The sequence below is a fragment of the Coenobita brevimanus genome, chromosome 75, assembly GCF_032717465.1.
Source record: "Coenobita brevimanus isolate Jiangsu-jjx chromosome 75, ASM3271746v2, whole genome shotgun sequence".
NCBI classification, from domain to species: Eukaryota; Metazoa; Arthropoda; class Malacostraca; order Decapoda; family Coenobitidae; genus Coenobita; species Coenobita brevimanus.
This window is the reverse complement of record NC_137028.1, coordinates 1876765-1894665: the sequence shown is the minus strand read 5'-3', so window position 1 is coordinate 1894665 and position 17901 is coordinate 1876765. Positions and strand designations below refer to the sequence as shown.

At 44.6% G+C, this 17901-nt stretch overlaps 1 protein-coding gene across 1 annotated transcript in view; it reads left to right on the top strand.

Moving 5' to 3' along the window:
• Positions 1-902: 902 nt before the first annotated feature.
• Positions 903-17901, top strand: part of mGluR (metabotropic Glutamate Receptor) — a 350025-nt gene continuing 333026 nt past the window's right edge. The window contains exons 1-2 of the mRNA XM_080278811.1: positions 903-971; positions 1512-2413. Coding sequence (XP_080134937.1) covers positions 903-971; positions 1512-2413 — 971 coding nt within the window. The remainder of the gene's footprint in view (positions 972-1511; positions 2414-17901) is intronic.

Genomic DNA, 17901 nt, shown 5'->3' with positions numbered 1-17901 from the left:
ATCATCATCATTATTACCCTTTTCTTCGGCTACTAAAATGGATTAATCGACCGCTTCCTCATCCTCGTCATCATCATTATCATCCTAATTTTCCCCCACTTAATAGGAACGATTACTTAACCGCATCATCATCATCATCATTAACCTTTTTTTCCCACTCATGACAAAGAACTAATACCTATCATTACCACTGCCATCACCATCATGCTAACCTTTTACCTTAACTACAGGATTAATTGACTGCCACTCAGGATAGGAAAAAGAATGGATCTACCTTCACCTAAATTACCGACTAATCAACTGCCACTCAGGTGAAGGCCAGCTATGGGATTTACCTTCACCAAAACTAAAAGAGTTGTCAGTGGGATTTATTTCGTTCCGTATACCACGTCAGGATTAACTGGCAAAAGAGAAATGGGACCAATTTTATCTTTTCACTGTGAGAAGACTTATTATACTCCTGTCTATCTATCTAGCTATGTATCTGTCTATATATCTACCTACCTACCTATCGATCTACCTAAAAACAAGGAAACGAGAAAATTATGAAAACTATCAAAACGGCCACACAATCCCTCATATGTCATTCAATTTTCGATATCCTGACTTCGACTCACAAAAATATCTGCGCTTATCTTTTCAAAAAATTCTTTACCTATGTGCTTCAAATGTTCTTTATACACGCTCTTCAAATCTATCAATAGGACTGAACCATTACATCGACTAACAAAGTAAAAAAAAAAAAAAAAGGGGGGGGGGAGGGGGGAAACTGGGCGAAAATGCTATATATATTCTGGCAATGCACAGCTGGTGACAAACTTATTATTGTGCTTCTAAATATAAGTCAGAGTACATTTGCCAGTAAATGGAAAGGTAATACCAGGACACTTCGAGCCGCATAAATGTCAGATGTGATGCCAAATGTCAGCTCGGCTTCCCCCATTATAACTCCATTGTTTTTAGGCCTCACGGTCAGAGTGGATTTGCGGTGAATTTCCTTTAGTGCGCGTCGACACACTGACCTGCATTTGTTGGCGGGTCAAGATGATGACATTCTAGCCCTTGTGGACAGCAGAGAGAAGGAATAAGGAAAGCTAAGGATCGGGGAGGGGGACAAGGCTGACAGACGCAAGGCTGGGGGGAATGCCTGGGGGGCTAAGCTGGGGGTGCAAGGCTGGGGAGGGAAGGCTGGGGGGAGCGAGGGTGGCGGCCAGGCTGGAGGGGTGGGGAAGTACTCACATTCCTCTCTCGTAATGCATGGCTGCCGATAAATGCTACAAATGTTTTCAGTTTACCAGTACTCAAATTTCTCTCTCTTCTTGTATGCCTGACGGTAAATGACACATGTTTTGGCAGTTTAAAAATACTCTAATTTTTCTCTTTTAATGTACGGATGGCGATGAATAATACAAATGTTTTCATAGCTTATCGGTATTCACGCTCTTTTTTCTGTTGCTACAAATGTTCTAGCAGTTTTCCAGTACTCATATTTCTCTCTCCTTCTGTTGCAGGAACTCTACCGTGTGCGAAGTGTGGTAGTGGCGAGGGCGGAGGTCAGCATGGGCGCAGCGGGCGGGGAGGCGGGCACGTGGGCGCGGAGATGGGCGTGGTGGATCAGCTGGGCGGGAGTGCTGGGGCAGTTGGGGCGGCACGTGGAGGGGACGGGTGTGCAATTATCCGGGGACCTCATGCTGGGCGGCCTCTTCCCTGTGCACGAGAAGGGTGACAAGACCCCGTGCTCCTCTGCGCTGTACGACCGTGGCCTGCAGAGACTTGAGGCCATGCTGTACGCCGTGGACTTAATTAACAGAGACAGTAAACTCCTTCCTAATGTCACCTTAGGCGTGCACATCCTGGATACGTGCTCCAGGGACACGTACGCTTTGAACCAGTCCTTGGAATTCATAAGAGTGTCCTTAGATGCGCTGGACACGTCGGGTCTCGAGTGCTCTGACGGACGTGAACCTAGAGTCAAATATCGCGCCAAACCTGTCCGCGGGGTGGTGGGCGGCTCCTATAGCTCAGTCAGCCTGCAGGTGGCTAATCTATTCCGACTGTTCCGTATCCCTCAAGTCAGTCCTGCATCCACGGCCAGAGCGCTGTCAGATAAGGACCGATACGAGTTCTTCGCGAGGACAGTGCCGCCGGATACCTACCAGGCCATGGCTATAGTGGACGTGCTAGAACTCTTTAACTGGACGTACGTGTCGACCATCCACTCAGAGGGGTCCTACGGGGAGTTCGGCATAGAGGTGATCCACAACCTGGCCAGTGCTCGCAACATCTGCATCGCCGTGTACGAGAAGATCCCCCACAACGCCGATCATAAGGTGTTCGATACGGCCGTCGGCAACCTGCTCAAGAAACCCACTGCCAGGGCCGTCGTCCTCTTCACTAGGGCCGAGGATGCAAGGTAAGGAGATTCCACTGTTATATGAATCTGTCTATCCATCTATCTGTGTGTGTGTGTGTGTGTGTGTGTGTGTGTGTGTGTGTGTGTGTGTGTGTGTGTGTGTGTGTGAACTCCAACTCTTTCGTCTCCCAACACCAAAAGTTCTACTTCACCCGACAGATTAGACCACTCAAAAGAATAAAAACTATATGGGACTAATACTCTCTCTCTCTCTCTCTCTCTCTCTCTCTCTCTCTCTCTCTCTCTCTCTCTCTCTCTTCAACTATATACACTCAGTATTTATTGATTTATCTTTTAATAACATAGCAACCATGAAAATTCTATCGACTTGTCCTGTTGCTAATTCCTTTTCTCAGGTTATTCTTCTATATTTTCCTCCTTACTACCATCAGCACTTTCCCTCAGCACCTACGACTGCTCCTCCCTCCCTCACACACACACACACACACAAACAACCCTCTCCCCCCAACACACACATCGACCTGGCCTGTTATATGCTCCATTATTCAGTCTCAGCATCCATTCCAACGCAGTCTTTCACACTTGCCGCCGTTCCAATGATAACAGCTGAATTTATGGTTCGCTCAATGCATCCTGTTATGTGGATGTACAATGTTTCCTAGTCATTCTCTGTTTATGTCTCTGTCTGTCTCTCTGTCTCTCTTGGCCATCCAAATCTCCCTTCATTCACCTGACGTGCACCCACTTCCCTAATCCTAAGACTTCTGAATACCAAAATCATCATCATCATCATCACAATATCTCCCTTTCATATCAATTCCTCGTTCATCTACACTCCCACTGCCTTCCCTCAAGCCTCCCTCCTCTCTTGCTTTTGTCCATCTTCTGTCCGCCCACTTATTCTTCAAGAACTTTTAATAATAATCATCATCATCAAAAAATACTTCCACTCAAATCAATTCCCGCGCCTATTTACAATCCTCTGCCTCTCTCATTGTCATCCCGGACCTTCTCCTTATCCCACTTTCTTTTTTTTTTGTCTTTCCCTCACGTACATGCTAACTTGGGACACTATACCCTGTCTTTACCACTGTCATCCCAGCCCTTCTCGCTCACTGTCCTTTTTCCTGTCACCCCGATTAACTTTTCAAGGTTTTTAATATCAATACCATCCTCATGCAAAATATTCCAGTTCTTATAATTTTCTCGCCTAAGTGTACTCTCCTGCATGTGCTATTGTTATCTATGATCATCCATCTATCTGTATCTATCTATCTATCTATCTATACCCCATGGACATCATATTCAATTCTTCACGAAACAATTATTCACTCCTTTACACTTCTCTGTCATTCTCGTTTGTTATTTCATATTTTTCAAACTCCCTTTCATTCCCTCCTTCCCTTTCTTATCGCCTGCACATCCTCGTCAAGGTTTTCAGTAACACAGATACCTTAAAAATACATCTCTCATCCCTATCCTACCTTCCTCTTGCTCATCTACACTCTGTCTTTTCTCGTTGTCGTCCCTGCTTCATTCTTCTCTACTTTCTTCTATCGCTCCCATTCCTACCCCTCAAAGTTTTTCATATACCATAGCCATTTTTTTTAGCAAACTTTTTCCTCGCTTTTTCATATCCTTTTCTAGCTCATACACATTCCTCTGTCCTCCCCATTGTCTTCCACGCGTTCCTATTTTCCTCTCCTTTCCTCTCCTTTCTTCTCCTGTCGCTTCCCCGTCTTCATTTTTCCCCCTTCCCAACCAGACTTATCACACGTGCTCTCCTTTTTCTACTTTCCATGGAGGCTCATATCCCTGGAAATAAAACATGCATACTTTCATGAGGGCTGACATGCAGAGAGACGGGCAGACACGTGGACATGGGTAATATCTCTCTCTCTCTCTCTCTCTCTCTCTCTCTCTCTCACACACACACACACACACACACACACACACACACACACACACACACACACACACTCCAGCTGTAAATATACGGTCCTGGCTGCGAAAATACGGTCCTAGGAGTGTAAATACGGTAAATACAGCCCTACCTGTGAAAATACGGTCCTAGCAGTGAAAATACGGCCCTAACAGTGAAAATACGACCTCTGCTGTGAAAATACGAGACTAGGGTTGTTTTTAAGCCCGGTGAAGATATGAGTTGAAGAGCGAGCAAAACAAGAGAGTTAATAAAGCAGAGGGATGACCTGTATACGGCAATCTGGTGTGTGTGTGTGTGTGTGTGTGTGTGTGTGTGTGTGTGTGTGTGTGTGTGTGTGAGAGAGAGAGAAGAAAATACGAGACTGAGAAGGGTCATATATAAAGTTAACTACATAAATCAGAATAATTAGATCCCATAAACACCTACGTTATCGGATCCAAGATTTAATAACGCAAAATAACGAGATAAAACAAAATACAGTCATTTATCCCACAAACCCTTACTTCACAGGATTCAAGATGTCAATAAGTAAAAGCATCAAGATAAAAGATTAAACCCCACAATAAAATAATCAAATCCCACAAATATAAAGATCGAATCCCACAAACTCCCTCTTTCCTCTCCCCGCAGTCAATGTCCTAACGTCTATAACTCCCTTCCTACCCCGTCCGGCCCGCCATCCTTCGCATCCCATACACCAAATTTAACCACTAAATCCTAAAACTGTTCATAATTTTTTTTTGGCCCGAAGTTTCCCCGCCCATCCTGAATATGGTTGTCTATTTGCCATCTTCCGTCCTTCTCTCCTTTATTTACCCACCTATTCCTTTTACACTCTTCCTCCTCTCATTTATCCCTGTCTTCCTTCCACACTCCTCTTTGTCTATCCCCTCACTTCTTTATCTGTCACTTCTTCACTCCACACTCTTCTTTACCCATTCACCTCTTCTCTCCACTTTCTTCCACCTTCCTCGCTTTTACCTGCCCCCCTTTTCCTTCCTCGTACACTTCTCGCTCTTCCATCGTCTTCCTTTTTTCCTCTGTTTATCCAACTTAACTCTCCACCTTCCGCTATATTCCTCTCTTTTGTCTCTCCCTAAGAATAGCTCCTGGGGACACTGCAGGACCGAAAAATAATCATCAGTCATCTCTTAGGGATTCGAACATGCGCGTAGCACCCTTGGAAAGCTAGACCACCAGGCGTCATCGTACTGAATCGTTGGGGAAAAAAAAAAACAAAGGGAGCGGGACACTACAAGCCAAATGTGGGACAACATTGATGAGGGCGAGAGGAGTGAGAGTGAAAAGTGGTGACAGGGTCAGGTCCTGTCAGCCGGCACGAGAATAAATCATACAACATGTTCTGGAGAGAGAGAGAGAGAGAGAGAGAGAGAGAGACACACACACACACACACACACACACACACACACACAGACTCTGATCAGAAAGACTATGGTCTTTTCTAGATTATTCAGTCTCAGTACTAACAGAACAATTGATTCCATTTACAGTAACAGAGAAGCAGGGACATGGTATGTATATAGATACAATATATATATATATATATATATATATATATATATAGAAATTAAACGATTCGTATAGCCCGTATTCTAAATATATCCTACTGAGTCATGTCCATAATTAGGTATGTGTAAGCCGCTGGCGCAGGGGCCACTGAACGTGTACACACACACACACACACACACACACACACACACACACACACACATATTTGCACTTGGTGCACCGTCATTATATGATCAATTTTATTGAACACCTGCTCTCACTCCTCCTCTCCTGTCCCCTCTTTTACCCTCCTCTCTCCCCCTCACTTATCGTTCCTTCACACTTCCTTGATCTGTCATTCTTTTACCTCACCCCCCCCCTCATCTTTCTATCCCTCACTTTATTTTCCCCTCAGTTTTCACCCCCTCACTCTCATCCCCACACCTCCCTCCCTCTCACCTCCCATCCCCTCAGTTTCTTCCCTACACTCTCTTCCCATCACTTTCCATCCCTCCACTTCCCTTTCCCTCAGTCTCTTCCCAACACTCTTCCCCTCACCTCCCATCTCCTCATCCCCCCTTCCCTCATTCTCTTCCCCACATTCTCTTCTTCTCCCCTCTCATCATCTGATCTCTCTGTCCTTCATTCATCATCTTTTCACCTGTCTTCGTCTATCTTCATTCAGTCTCTCACCCCCATCACACATATTCCAACACACCTGACTTTCGTACCTACTCGTATATCATGACCTAACCCTACCGTTCCACGTTTCTCTTCACACCTATCCCCTTCACAGCCGTCCTTACACAACCGTACGTTTTACGCTTCTCTACACACCTAGCCTTTCAACACACCACCCTTCTTCAATCCTCACCTATTCTTCACCAGTCTCCCATCACCTCTCCACATCCACACCTATCCTTCACCAGTCTCCCATCACCTCTCCACATCTGACTTCACACACCTGCTTTTTTCCACATATGTCCCCACACACCCGTCCCCCTGTCTTCATCCTGGTCTAACCTGATCTCATCTACGTTAATTGGGCTGCGTCGGGAAGGGTTCTTGGAGAGTGCTCGGGGCTTCAATGAGCAGAAATCTTCGCCCCAACTGACTGGAATTTCGAAAACACTCGTATCGGGAATTAGTGAGAGGAGGAGGTCGTGAGAGGAGGGAGGTGTGAGGGAGGAGAGAAGGTGGAGAGGAGGGAGGCAGTGAATGGCTTTAACTTCTTCCATTCCATGACGTAGTAGTGGAGTTCATTCTTTCCACCTGCAGACGTTATTACTGAACTTGGAAATGAATTATATCAGTGAAGGTGTTAATAATGGCGATATATAACGCCTCCAGTGCGAAAAGCCTCTCCTAAACTTTTTTTTTTCTTCTCTGATGCAGTGAGAATAAACGAAGAAACAGTTCATCGTACAGAAAGGGTTATGGAGTAGAAGAGAGCGACATAGGAGAGACGGATGGGGTGAGCGAGAAAGATACTGAAGAAATATCTGAAAAGGCTGAGCTAGAACACAGACACATAAGACAGACTGAGGTAATGAGTGAAAGATACTGAGGAAAAGGGGGTTAATTTTGAAGATGTGTGACTGGCCTTAAGAAATAAAATAGAGACATGAGAGAGACTGACAGGATGGGTGAGAGATGCTGAAGAAATGGAGACAACAATTTGAAGATGCATGACTAATTTCAAGAGCTAGAGTGGAGAGACCTATAAGCGACTGAGGGAACGGCTGAGAGATACTGAAGAAATGGGGATAAAAGTCTGAAGGTGCCAAGCCAGAGAGACAAGAGAGAGGGAGGTTGTGAGTGAGAGACACTGACGAATAAGGGTGGAAAGAGATGAAGAGTTGAGAGTTTACAGATTAACCACTTCACTCCGATGATGTATTTTTCATTTTATTCCTGCTGCCTTCAGAAGATTTTGTTTAGTTGGGGAAAGACTTCAAACTGTGGAGGTTGGAATTCAGGTACAGCCTTCATTCACCCGTTCAGTGCCGGAGATCTTTTCAGAGTTTAATATAGGCGCAAGGAGGCAGCAAAAATAATCAGCAAAAAGATTATACCGTACAGCAGGGTTAAAGGTGAGGTTTTGCGAGTCAAGATGGAAGTGGGTGAGATCCGCTGAATATGTTAGTGTAGTATGGGTTCGAAAACTTAACAACCTATCGAGTTTGATGGACAAGGGTTCGTGGAGGAAGGGCGAAGGCGACGGTGGTGGTGGTTATGATGATGAGGAGAAGGGGAGGATGTTGGGTAAGCTGGAGAGATGGAGAGGGGGGGGATAAGAGAATAACGAGGGTAAAGATATAAGTTGAAGATGGAGAGGAAAGGAGGTGAGGAAGTTGGGAAGAAGAAAGGCGGAAGTATAAAGGAGACAAGACGAAGAAAAGCAAATGACGTGGAGGGGTTGGGAAGGCGCAGAAAAGTAGGTGAGGAGGTTGGGATGGGAGGATTAATGAGGTGGAGAGGTTGTGGAAAGAAGGTAATAGATGTGGTGGGGAGAAAGAGTTAAAAACAGACACGAGGAAAGAAAGAAGATAAAAGAACTGAGAGAAGGAGGAGGAAGGAAAGGCGACGATATGAAGGAATGGGGACATTTAGGGAAGTGCTTCAAAGGACATAAAGAATCATGGAAAGGTGAGAGAATAGATGGATGGATGAAAAGGAGGGAGTCCAATCCGAGCTGAGACGTTGAGAGAGAAGAGGATTAGGAAGAATGTGAAGTGGGGAAGGGAAAGGGTGAGAAAGGTACAGAAATACAGGCAAACAGACAGATAAATAGACAGACAGACTGATGGAGAGAGAGAGAGAGAGAGAGAGAGAGAGAGAGAGAGGAGCAATGAAGGAGAGAGCTCTTCAGGGAATTCATATGCCTTCTGTGGCGCCATTACTCATTGGAAGGAGGAGGAGGAGCATATAGTGATGAAATATCCATAAAAGGAGATGACCGGAAAGAAATGAATAGAGGAAGGAGAGGTGGAAAGACAGTAAAACCAAATCAGAAGATACACAGGGAAATAAGCTCTATCAGGTAGTGAAATAATACTCTAACAAAGATGGTGAAAGGACAGACAAATATATACTTTTTTTATTATATGCTCGTTGTTACCCGCTAAAGCTAGGCGGTGTTCGAATACAGGAGAGAGCAACCTTATTTACTTACATTCATTCTCTCTGATATAGCATGTAAAAGTTTCCACAGTACAGATACCAAAACATGATCTACTGATATTCCACACACACACACAAAAATCGACATCTCACACGAACACCCTCGCTAACATCATCGCACCAGTCATGAACAAAACAACCCTAGCATATATTCATTTGGGACGGTGGGTATTAGTGCTGAAATGGTGACAGGCGAAGGTATGTGTCGTGTTGGAGAAATGCTGGGCCTCAGGCAACGGGCTATCAAGTCGATACTCAGAGTCGAAAACATAAAAAAAAAGTTACAGCCTGAGATGACACTGGTGAAACTAAGGAAGGTAATGAAGACTAAATGTTGAAAAGAAAAAATAATTCATGAAAACCAGAAAGTAAATAAAAATGAAGGAAGAGGAGGAAGTAGTGAGAGAAAGGGAGATATGTAAGAACAGGAACAGAGTTAAAACCTTGAAGCGACAACAAAGGAAAGATGAAAGACTGCATAAATATTCCGGCGATAAAGACGATAAAATAAATGGTGATGACAGACGAGGGAAGGGGAACGAAGAAAAAAAAAAAGATGACGAACGGAAAAAGAGGGAGAAGAGTGACAAAACATTAAGACCTGGAGAGACTGAGAGGAAAATGACATGGGCGAAATATGAGGAAGAAGAGGAGAACTTTCAGACGTGGTGTGATAAAGAGGGATTTAAAGACTGCAGCAACAATGAAAGCCAGATGAATGATGATGATAAATGAGGAAATACAGAACTGGGTAAACACCATTATAAAGACCAATAATAGTAATAATAATAATAATAATGAGGAGGAGGAGGAGGAAGAAAAGAGGAAGAAAGTTGAAGTGATGTCAGCTCAGGCGATGCTTTTTTTTTCCCCGCCTCATGATTAACGAGATTCACCTTTTTTTTTTCCTCCGCCGCAATCGCTTCATGCCCCCTCCCCCCCGAAAAAAAAAAAAAGAAAGCAAAAACTATAAGAAAAGCGCATCAAGCTGTATATATCTTCATCAAAGTTCCACATAAAGAAAAATCCATAAATCCATCCCATTATATACAAATCTGTGGGTTAATACATTCGCTGGGACACTTAGGCTAAGCTAGGAACGATGGCTGGAGAAAAAGAAAAGAAAAAAAAGTAAGACTGACTCCATGCCAGCTGATTGATGGAACAGCTGATGACGTCACAACTTACCCGTATCTGATTGGTGGAGAGGTTGATGACGTCACAAGTAGTACATCCTTGGTAAACTCATCCATCACGGGAGTAACCTTGATGGCTGGAGGAAGAAATATGTATGTAGTCTGACAAAGTGATGATAATAAAAACTGTACGAAAATAATATGCAACATACAGTATACAACGTCTTCATCTGCATATCACTTATTTATTTATTTATGAACTGAAAGTGAAAAAGTATCATTTCGGCAGAGGAATGATTCTACCGTGGACATGAAAACTGAATAATAAAAATATGAACGCGTAGGCAAAAGTCACACAGCGTACACATCAATGTATTACTTGATGAATTTGGTCATTAATGGATTACTGGACAGACAGATTCATTTCTCATGTCTGGTGGTCAATAGGCGCGTGATGGTGTGTGTTGGTGGGGGTGAGTGATGGGAGGAGGGCGGCGACCCCTGTTTGTGGCGGTCATGGTTACTCACCCTTCCTTACAGAGGGAGAGAAGGACATGAGCTTAAGGATGTGTTCTCTCTCTCTCTCTCTCTCTCTCTCTCTCCAGTTCCCATCCTCCCCCATAATTCAATTTGTGTTACCTGCATGAAGTTTTTGTCGGTGTTTTTAATTACTTTACCATCACCTGACACACCCCACGTAACCTTTCCCCTCCCCATCGCTTGCTTACTTCCTCTTGCTTTAAGTCACTGGCCTGCTTCCTCCCGCTTTGAATCACTTCCTTTCTCCCTCTCACTTCAATTCACTCGCTTACTTTCTCTCGCTTTAATTTATTTAAGTTACTTCCTCTCGCTTTAATTCACCTTGGGACGGGACGATCCCTTTGATTCGCGCTATTTCACTGATGTCAACTCTCTTCCAACCTTCTTTCGTTTACTGGCTCACTTTCACTTTAATCTGGCTGGATCTCTCTCTCTCTCTCTCTCTCTCTCTCTCTCTCTCTCTCTCTCTCTCCTCACTGTAATGTATTTTCTTCAGATTACCCTTTTCACTGACTCTCTGAAGGCACATGTAACCCCAGTATACACTGTTTTAAAGGAATATATGTTTTCCATTACACAGCGACTGACTCAAACTATCCACTATATGACTCCTACTGTATACTGCCTTAAAGCAACGTAACTCCCACTCTACACTGTTTCAATTATGACTCCTGCTATATACAGTTTTAAAAGAATATGTGACCCCCACTATACACACTGCTTTAAAGGATTTGCTGTATATATTCCTCTCTATACTGTTTTGAAAAGAATACACGACTCTCACCGTAAACTGTTCCTGCCATGCACCCCGTCAGTCAAGTCCCGCGTACCCCTGGAATAATATGCTGCACAATCGTATATCATTCGTACACAGAATTATACATTAGGGGACTCACACACACACACACACACACACACACACACACACACACACACACACACACACACACACACACACACACACGTAAGTCATGCATCTCTAGGCTAAGCTTCTTGACGTTTAAGGTGATTATAATAGGACTGCCAATGAGTAATTACCAAGGAGAGTAAGAGAAATTTCACTTGCTCGCTCTCTCAATCACTCGCTCACTTACCCACTCACTCAATCTTCTGCACACTCACTCACTCATTCATGCCTGATATATTCATTCACCTTTTCAATCTACTTTGGCGGCAGTTACAGTTACTCATTCTCACGTATTATCAAGTTATGCCCACTCTCTTCGGTACCTTGCTCACTCACTCATTCACCTGTTTGTACCTATACCCATCAACGCATTCCACCTGTCCCTCCACTTATCCCTGTCACTCACCCTCCATTTTCTTTCCTCACCCCTATCTTACTCATTCTCCCACTCCCTCTGAACTCTCTCCTTAATCTTATTTTCCTTTCCTTATTCACGAATCAGTTCCGTCTCCTTTACCATCACTTCTCATTCTCCCATACTCCCTCTTTCACCCATTCTCTCAGTCTGAACTTAATTCCTTTCTCCTCACCTATCCTTACACTTCCTCTTCCTTCCCACACACTCCTCTTCCTTCCATCCTCCTCCAGTTCTTCCCCTCCTCTCTTCTTCCATCTCTTCTCCCCCTCTTCATCCATCCGTTCCCTTCCTCTTTCTTGCCACCCCCTCCTCTTTCTTCCCTTCCCCATCAATGCCATCCTTTCCCTTCCCTTTCCTACCCCCTCCCTCACTCCTCTCTTTCCCTTCCCTCCCCTCTCGCCACGCTCTCCTGCTCTCAAATAGGCCATCTTGGAGCAAGGACCGCAGATTTACACACACACACACACACACACACACACACGAACACAAAGGAAACACACTTTACACATCCATGGAAACTTACACACACGGAAACATACAGCACATAAACTTGGGGTGCACATGAACAAAGGGGCACATAAGGAAAGATATGGACGCCTCTTTTACACGTACACATATTCACACACACACACACACACACACACACACACACACCACAACGCTACCACCATTCATTCAACCATCAAATATCAATATATCACCACATCCTTCACACACACACTCTCTCTCACTCTCTCTCTCTCTCTCTCTCTCTCTCTCTCTCTCTCTCTCTCACACACGGAATACGTCAACACAACCTTCATTCACACTTATGGGAGTTACTGGTGAGTGGTTCAGGAGCATTCGATTGCACTGGCATCGACAACAGCACTCTCCTCCTCTCTCTCTCTCTCTCTCACACACACACACACACACACACACACACACACACACACACACACACACACACACACTTCACTATCACCTCTCCTCTCACTTCCTCGTCTCACCTACTTCTCCCTGTTTCCTCACCACCCTCTCTAACCTTCATTTCTCACTTACCTCCCCCCCTTCCCGTTGTGTGTGTGTGTGTGTGTGTGTGTGTGTGTGTGTGTGTGTGTGTGTGTATGCGCGCCTCTCTCTCTCTCTCTCTCTCTCTCTCTCTCTCCTCAGCATCACCTTAAAGCCTCCCTCTCCCCTGCTTCCTGCTTTTATCTCATCAATCTCGTCTCCCTGACCTCTCCCCCTCCCATCTCCCTTCCTCCCTCTCCCCCTCCCCTTCTCCCCCTTCCCTTACCCATTCTCCTCTTATATCTACCCTCCTCCCGCCTCCTCCCCACCAGATTCATGCTCCCTGATTCCCTTTCTTTTCCCATCTTTCTTCTCGTTTCTCACATCTTCTCTGTTTCCTATTTCTTCTTATTCCTTTATTAACTCACTGTATTTTCAGTCTTCTTCCTTGTATCTTCATTTATTGTCTTTTCCCTAATTCAACATCCCCCCCCTTTTTTCCATTTCCCCGTCAATGCTCTTATTTTATTGTCATTTACGATTATCTTCCTTATTTACCTTATTTCGCTTTTGTTGTTCATGCAGTTAGTCTTATCCTGTCTCTTTTTCCAGGTTTATCATCCTTTATTCTCTACCCTTCCCATACATTCCCTTTATTTTCATTCCTTATCTTCTCTTCCTGTTCCCTCTATCCTTGCATGTGTTATTCCGCTTATTTCCCTTCACTCTTCCGCCTCCTTATACCTGAACTTCTCCTACCTCCTTCCTCCCCTGATCCAGCCTCTTCTTCCTTATCTCGTTCCTTATTATCTCTGCCTCAAAGGTAGGGGAAGTAATGGAAAAATTATACCGCTGTTTCCCCCTTCCCCCCCCTCCTCACTCACACACACACACACACACGCACAATAAGCAGTGTATCGGTACGTGGGGAGAAGTATTTCATTTAAGTAATCGACACTGGAATGCAGAGAAAGGTTTTGTTTTCACCCCTCTGTGTCTGTCTGTCTGCTTTCTTGCTTGCTTGCTTGCTTTCCTGCCTGCCTGCCTGCCTTCCTGTCTGTCTGTCATATTTTTAACTCTGCTTGTCTGTCTGTCACATTTTCATCTCTGGCTGTCTGATTTATGCTTTCACCTGTCCTTCCTTCAGTCTGTCTGTCCGTCACTTTTTCATCCCTGCTGTCTCAGAGTCTTACATTTTTCACCTCTATCCTGTGCCATGCTTTCATCTCTGTCTATTATATTCCTACCGCTGTCTGTCAATGTGTCTGTCGGTCTGCCATATTTCACCTCCGTCTGCGTATCGGTCTGTCTTCACTTCTATCTGTCTAATCGCGGACGTAAAAAAGTAAGGGAAGGATCAAGCTGAAAATTTACGTTGAATTTCCTATTAATCCAAAGACATGACGCAAATTCTAAGCTTTAAGTACAACAACATACAAGGCCACAGTTATGCTTTACGAGCCTCAGAAATATGGATAATGTATTCTGTAGGGTTTCTTACGTATGTGGGTGGAGGGAGAGGGAGACCAAGAATAGTGACGAGATAAAGGGCTTTGTATTCTAAGTGGCCTTGGGGATGCCGTAACACCGCTTCCTTAAAGATTAATTCTCTACTTCACACCTTAATATCCTCTGGCTCGTCACTTAAATGTCTCTTCTCCTCGCTCTTTCTTTTTTGTTATTTTCAGCGATAATCACTTTCTTTCTGAACCTGTTATTCCATCTTTTCGTCATGATTCTTCAATATCTCTTTCCTTTCTCCCTGTGACTCGCATCTCCCTTCTTCATTCTATAGTCTCTCCTCATTCATGTCGTTAATCATTTCCCTCTTCGTTATATCCCTCCTTTCGCCATTCTCCTTCGTTATCTCTCTCCCTTCTTGTTTTTATTTTCTCATTCACATCGTTAACAGCTTAATTCTCTCTCTTCGTTATTCCCTCCTTTCGCCATTCTCCTTCGTCATCATCTCTCTCTCTCCCTGCTCACGCCTCTCCTATGCTAATTGCACACACTGTCCTTCCTCCCTCCTTCCGTCTTTCATCTTCACCTACTTCCTCTCATTTGTATATGCGTCTCTCTCTCTCTCTCTCTCTCTCTCTCTCTCTCTCTCTCTCTCTCTCTCTCTCTCTCTCTCTCCATCTATCATTTTTTCCTCTGCTCCTCCATTTTCTCTCAATTATACCTCCTAATTCTTTACTTCTTTTTTTCCTTCTCCTGTATTTTCCTTCTCACTTCATTATTAAACGTCTTCTTTTCTTTATTTGTCTTTACTTTTCCCTAATTCTTCTTTTTCGTTCTACCCCTATTTCACATCGTTTCATCTTCGCTTTAACATCACTTTCCTATTTCCTTCCCATCTATTATTATCTCTTCTCTAGTTCTTTTACTCCTTTAAGTCTTCTTTTATCTTTTCTCCCACCTTTCCTACGTTCTTCGCCTTCTCCTCTCCTTCATCGCCCCTTTCTTGCTTTCCTTCAGTCTTCTTTCATTGATTTTCTCGTGTTGTCTGGTATTTCGTATTTCTGTTCCCATCTCCATTCCCTCTTCTTGAGTTATTTTTCCCTTTTCACCTTCTCTTTTCATTTCCTTCTTTCGTAGCCTTTCATTTCCTCCTCCTCCTTCTCATTCTACTTTCCTCCTCCTCCTCCTCACTCTACTTTCCTCCTCCTCCTTCTCACTCTACTTTCCTCCTCCTCCCTCTCTTCCTCTCCTCCTCCTCCGCAGCTCCCCACCCGTGTAATAATTCATCGTGAAAAAATAAGCAAAAACCTTCTCCCCAACTTATCATTGGTCAGACGCCTCCCTCCCTCCGGTTCGAACCCTGCTTTTCAGCCACACGCAGCCACCCAGCCTCTCAAAAAGCCTCGTCCTAAGCCATACTCAACCACATTTCATCTACGAGCTATACTTAACCATAATTGGTCACATTCAGCCATTCTCAGCCATACAGTCAGCCACTAGGTATACTCAGACATAATTATATCTCGCATTCAGTCATACTGCGTATGACATACTCAGCCACATCCAGCCACTAGCTATACTCAGCCATAATTAATCCTGTTCACATTCAGCCATATCCAGCCAAGCTCAGCCACATTCATCCATCTATGCAACCACTAGCCACTCGGCCATAATAATCCAGCCAGGCCACAGGCGTCGTTCTTGGCCACTGTCAGCCATACTCAGCCATCAGACAGTCACATTAACCCCTTCAACCCGAGGACGTAGTGTCTACCTTATTCCAGCAATTTCTAGACGATTTCATTCAGCTTCCGAGAGACTTTTTAGAACAAGGGGGAGAATGGGGGTTAGATACATCCTTCATTAACCCCTTCACTATAAAATCTCTCTCCCAGTCTAAAAAAAAAAATCGTCTGAAGAAACAATGCACATGATCATAGGTCAATTTTAGGTCGCCGGGGTCAAGAGTTTAATCCAGCTAGTCACCCACCTCTAGCAATTTTCCGCCATAATTATGTACAGTATGTCTATAGTATATACCTCTCCTCTTTACTCTCTTTCCCGCTAAGGTTCAGACGTCTTTAACCACATTAAACCACCTGTCTGTCTGTTTCTCTCTCTCTCTCCTTCCACCAGGCATACAGCCAGTGGGCCACATCCACACCTACACCCACACCCACATCCAGCCTACCATACCCACCCAGGCAGCGAGAACTGATGGCTTTCCGCTTCACAGAGGAGGAGGAGGAGGAGGAGGAGGAGGAGGAGGAGAAGAAGAGGTTGCGGGAAAGGAGGGAGAAAGAGGGAAAGGAGGAAGGTGGGAAGAGGAGGAGGAGGGTGTGGAGGGAGGAGGAGGGAAAGGAGGGAGGTAGGAAGGAGAGGAGGAGAGGAGTGGGAGGAGGAGGTAAGGGCAAGGAAGAAGAGCGGCGAGGGGGAGAGCTGAAGGAAGAAGGAAGCTAAAGGGGAGGGAGAGAGAAGGCAGACAGTAAGAAAAGGAGGAAGGAGAATGAGTGAACTAAAAGGGAATTAAGGAGGGAAAAGGGGGAAGAAGAGGGGCTTAGGAGAGGAAGGGGAGACGTTAAGAGAAAGACGGAGAAGGTGGAAGGAGGCAGAGAAAGAAAGGAGGCAAAGAAAGAAAGGAGGCAGGAAGAAAAAGGAGCTAGGAAACTTAAGGAGGAGGGAGGCGACATAGAAAGGAGTAAAGAAAGAGGGAAGGAGCAAGGAAAGAAACGAGGAGAAAGATTAAGAAAAAGGGGATAATGCGAGGTAAAAGGAAAAGGAAAAGATAGAAGGAATATGAAGGTGGAGGAAAAGGCACTAAGAGAGGGATGGAAGGAAGAGGAGAAGAGAGACACACGCTAAAAGAATGAGGAAAAAAGGAGATGAGGGGAGAGGAGGGTAGGGGAGGGGAATGGAGGGAAGGAGAGGGGAGGGGAGGGCAGAAACCAGAGAGGGTAAATACAGCCCCAGAATCACCGAAATATATCTTTTGGGGATAAACAACAACTTTCCTAACACCCAACAACACATATACAGGATATTGTTTTTTCCACGGGCCTCGAGTTTCTACACCTCATACTGTGGATAGTCTTGTGTGGCTGCTTTTATGGCTCTTTTGTTGCCACGATGTTCGGTGATTTGTTGGCTTGTCTGTCTGTCTGTCTCATTTACTTTTTATCGTCCTGTTTTCTTGCTTTTATGACCACTTTCGTTTCCATGTTATTATCTCTCTCTCTCTCTCTCTCTCTCTCTCTCTCTCTCTCTCCTTGCACCCTCCCAAATTAACTATGCACAAGCCTGTCTCCTCCTCTCACAACTCAATTCCTCACCGAATACCCTACCAGACGTTACTGGGAACCGACACGATATACCGACTGCAAATCCACGAGACATATCCAGCACTCACACTCCTCTCTTATCATCCACTTTCTCAGGCT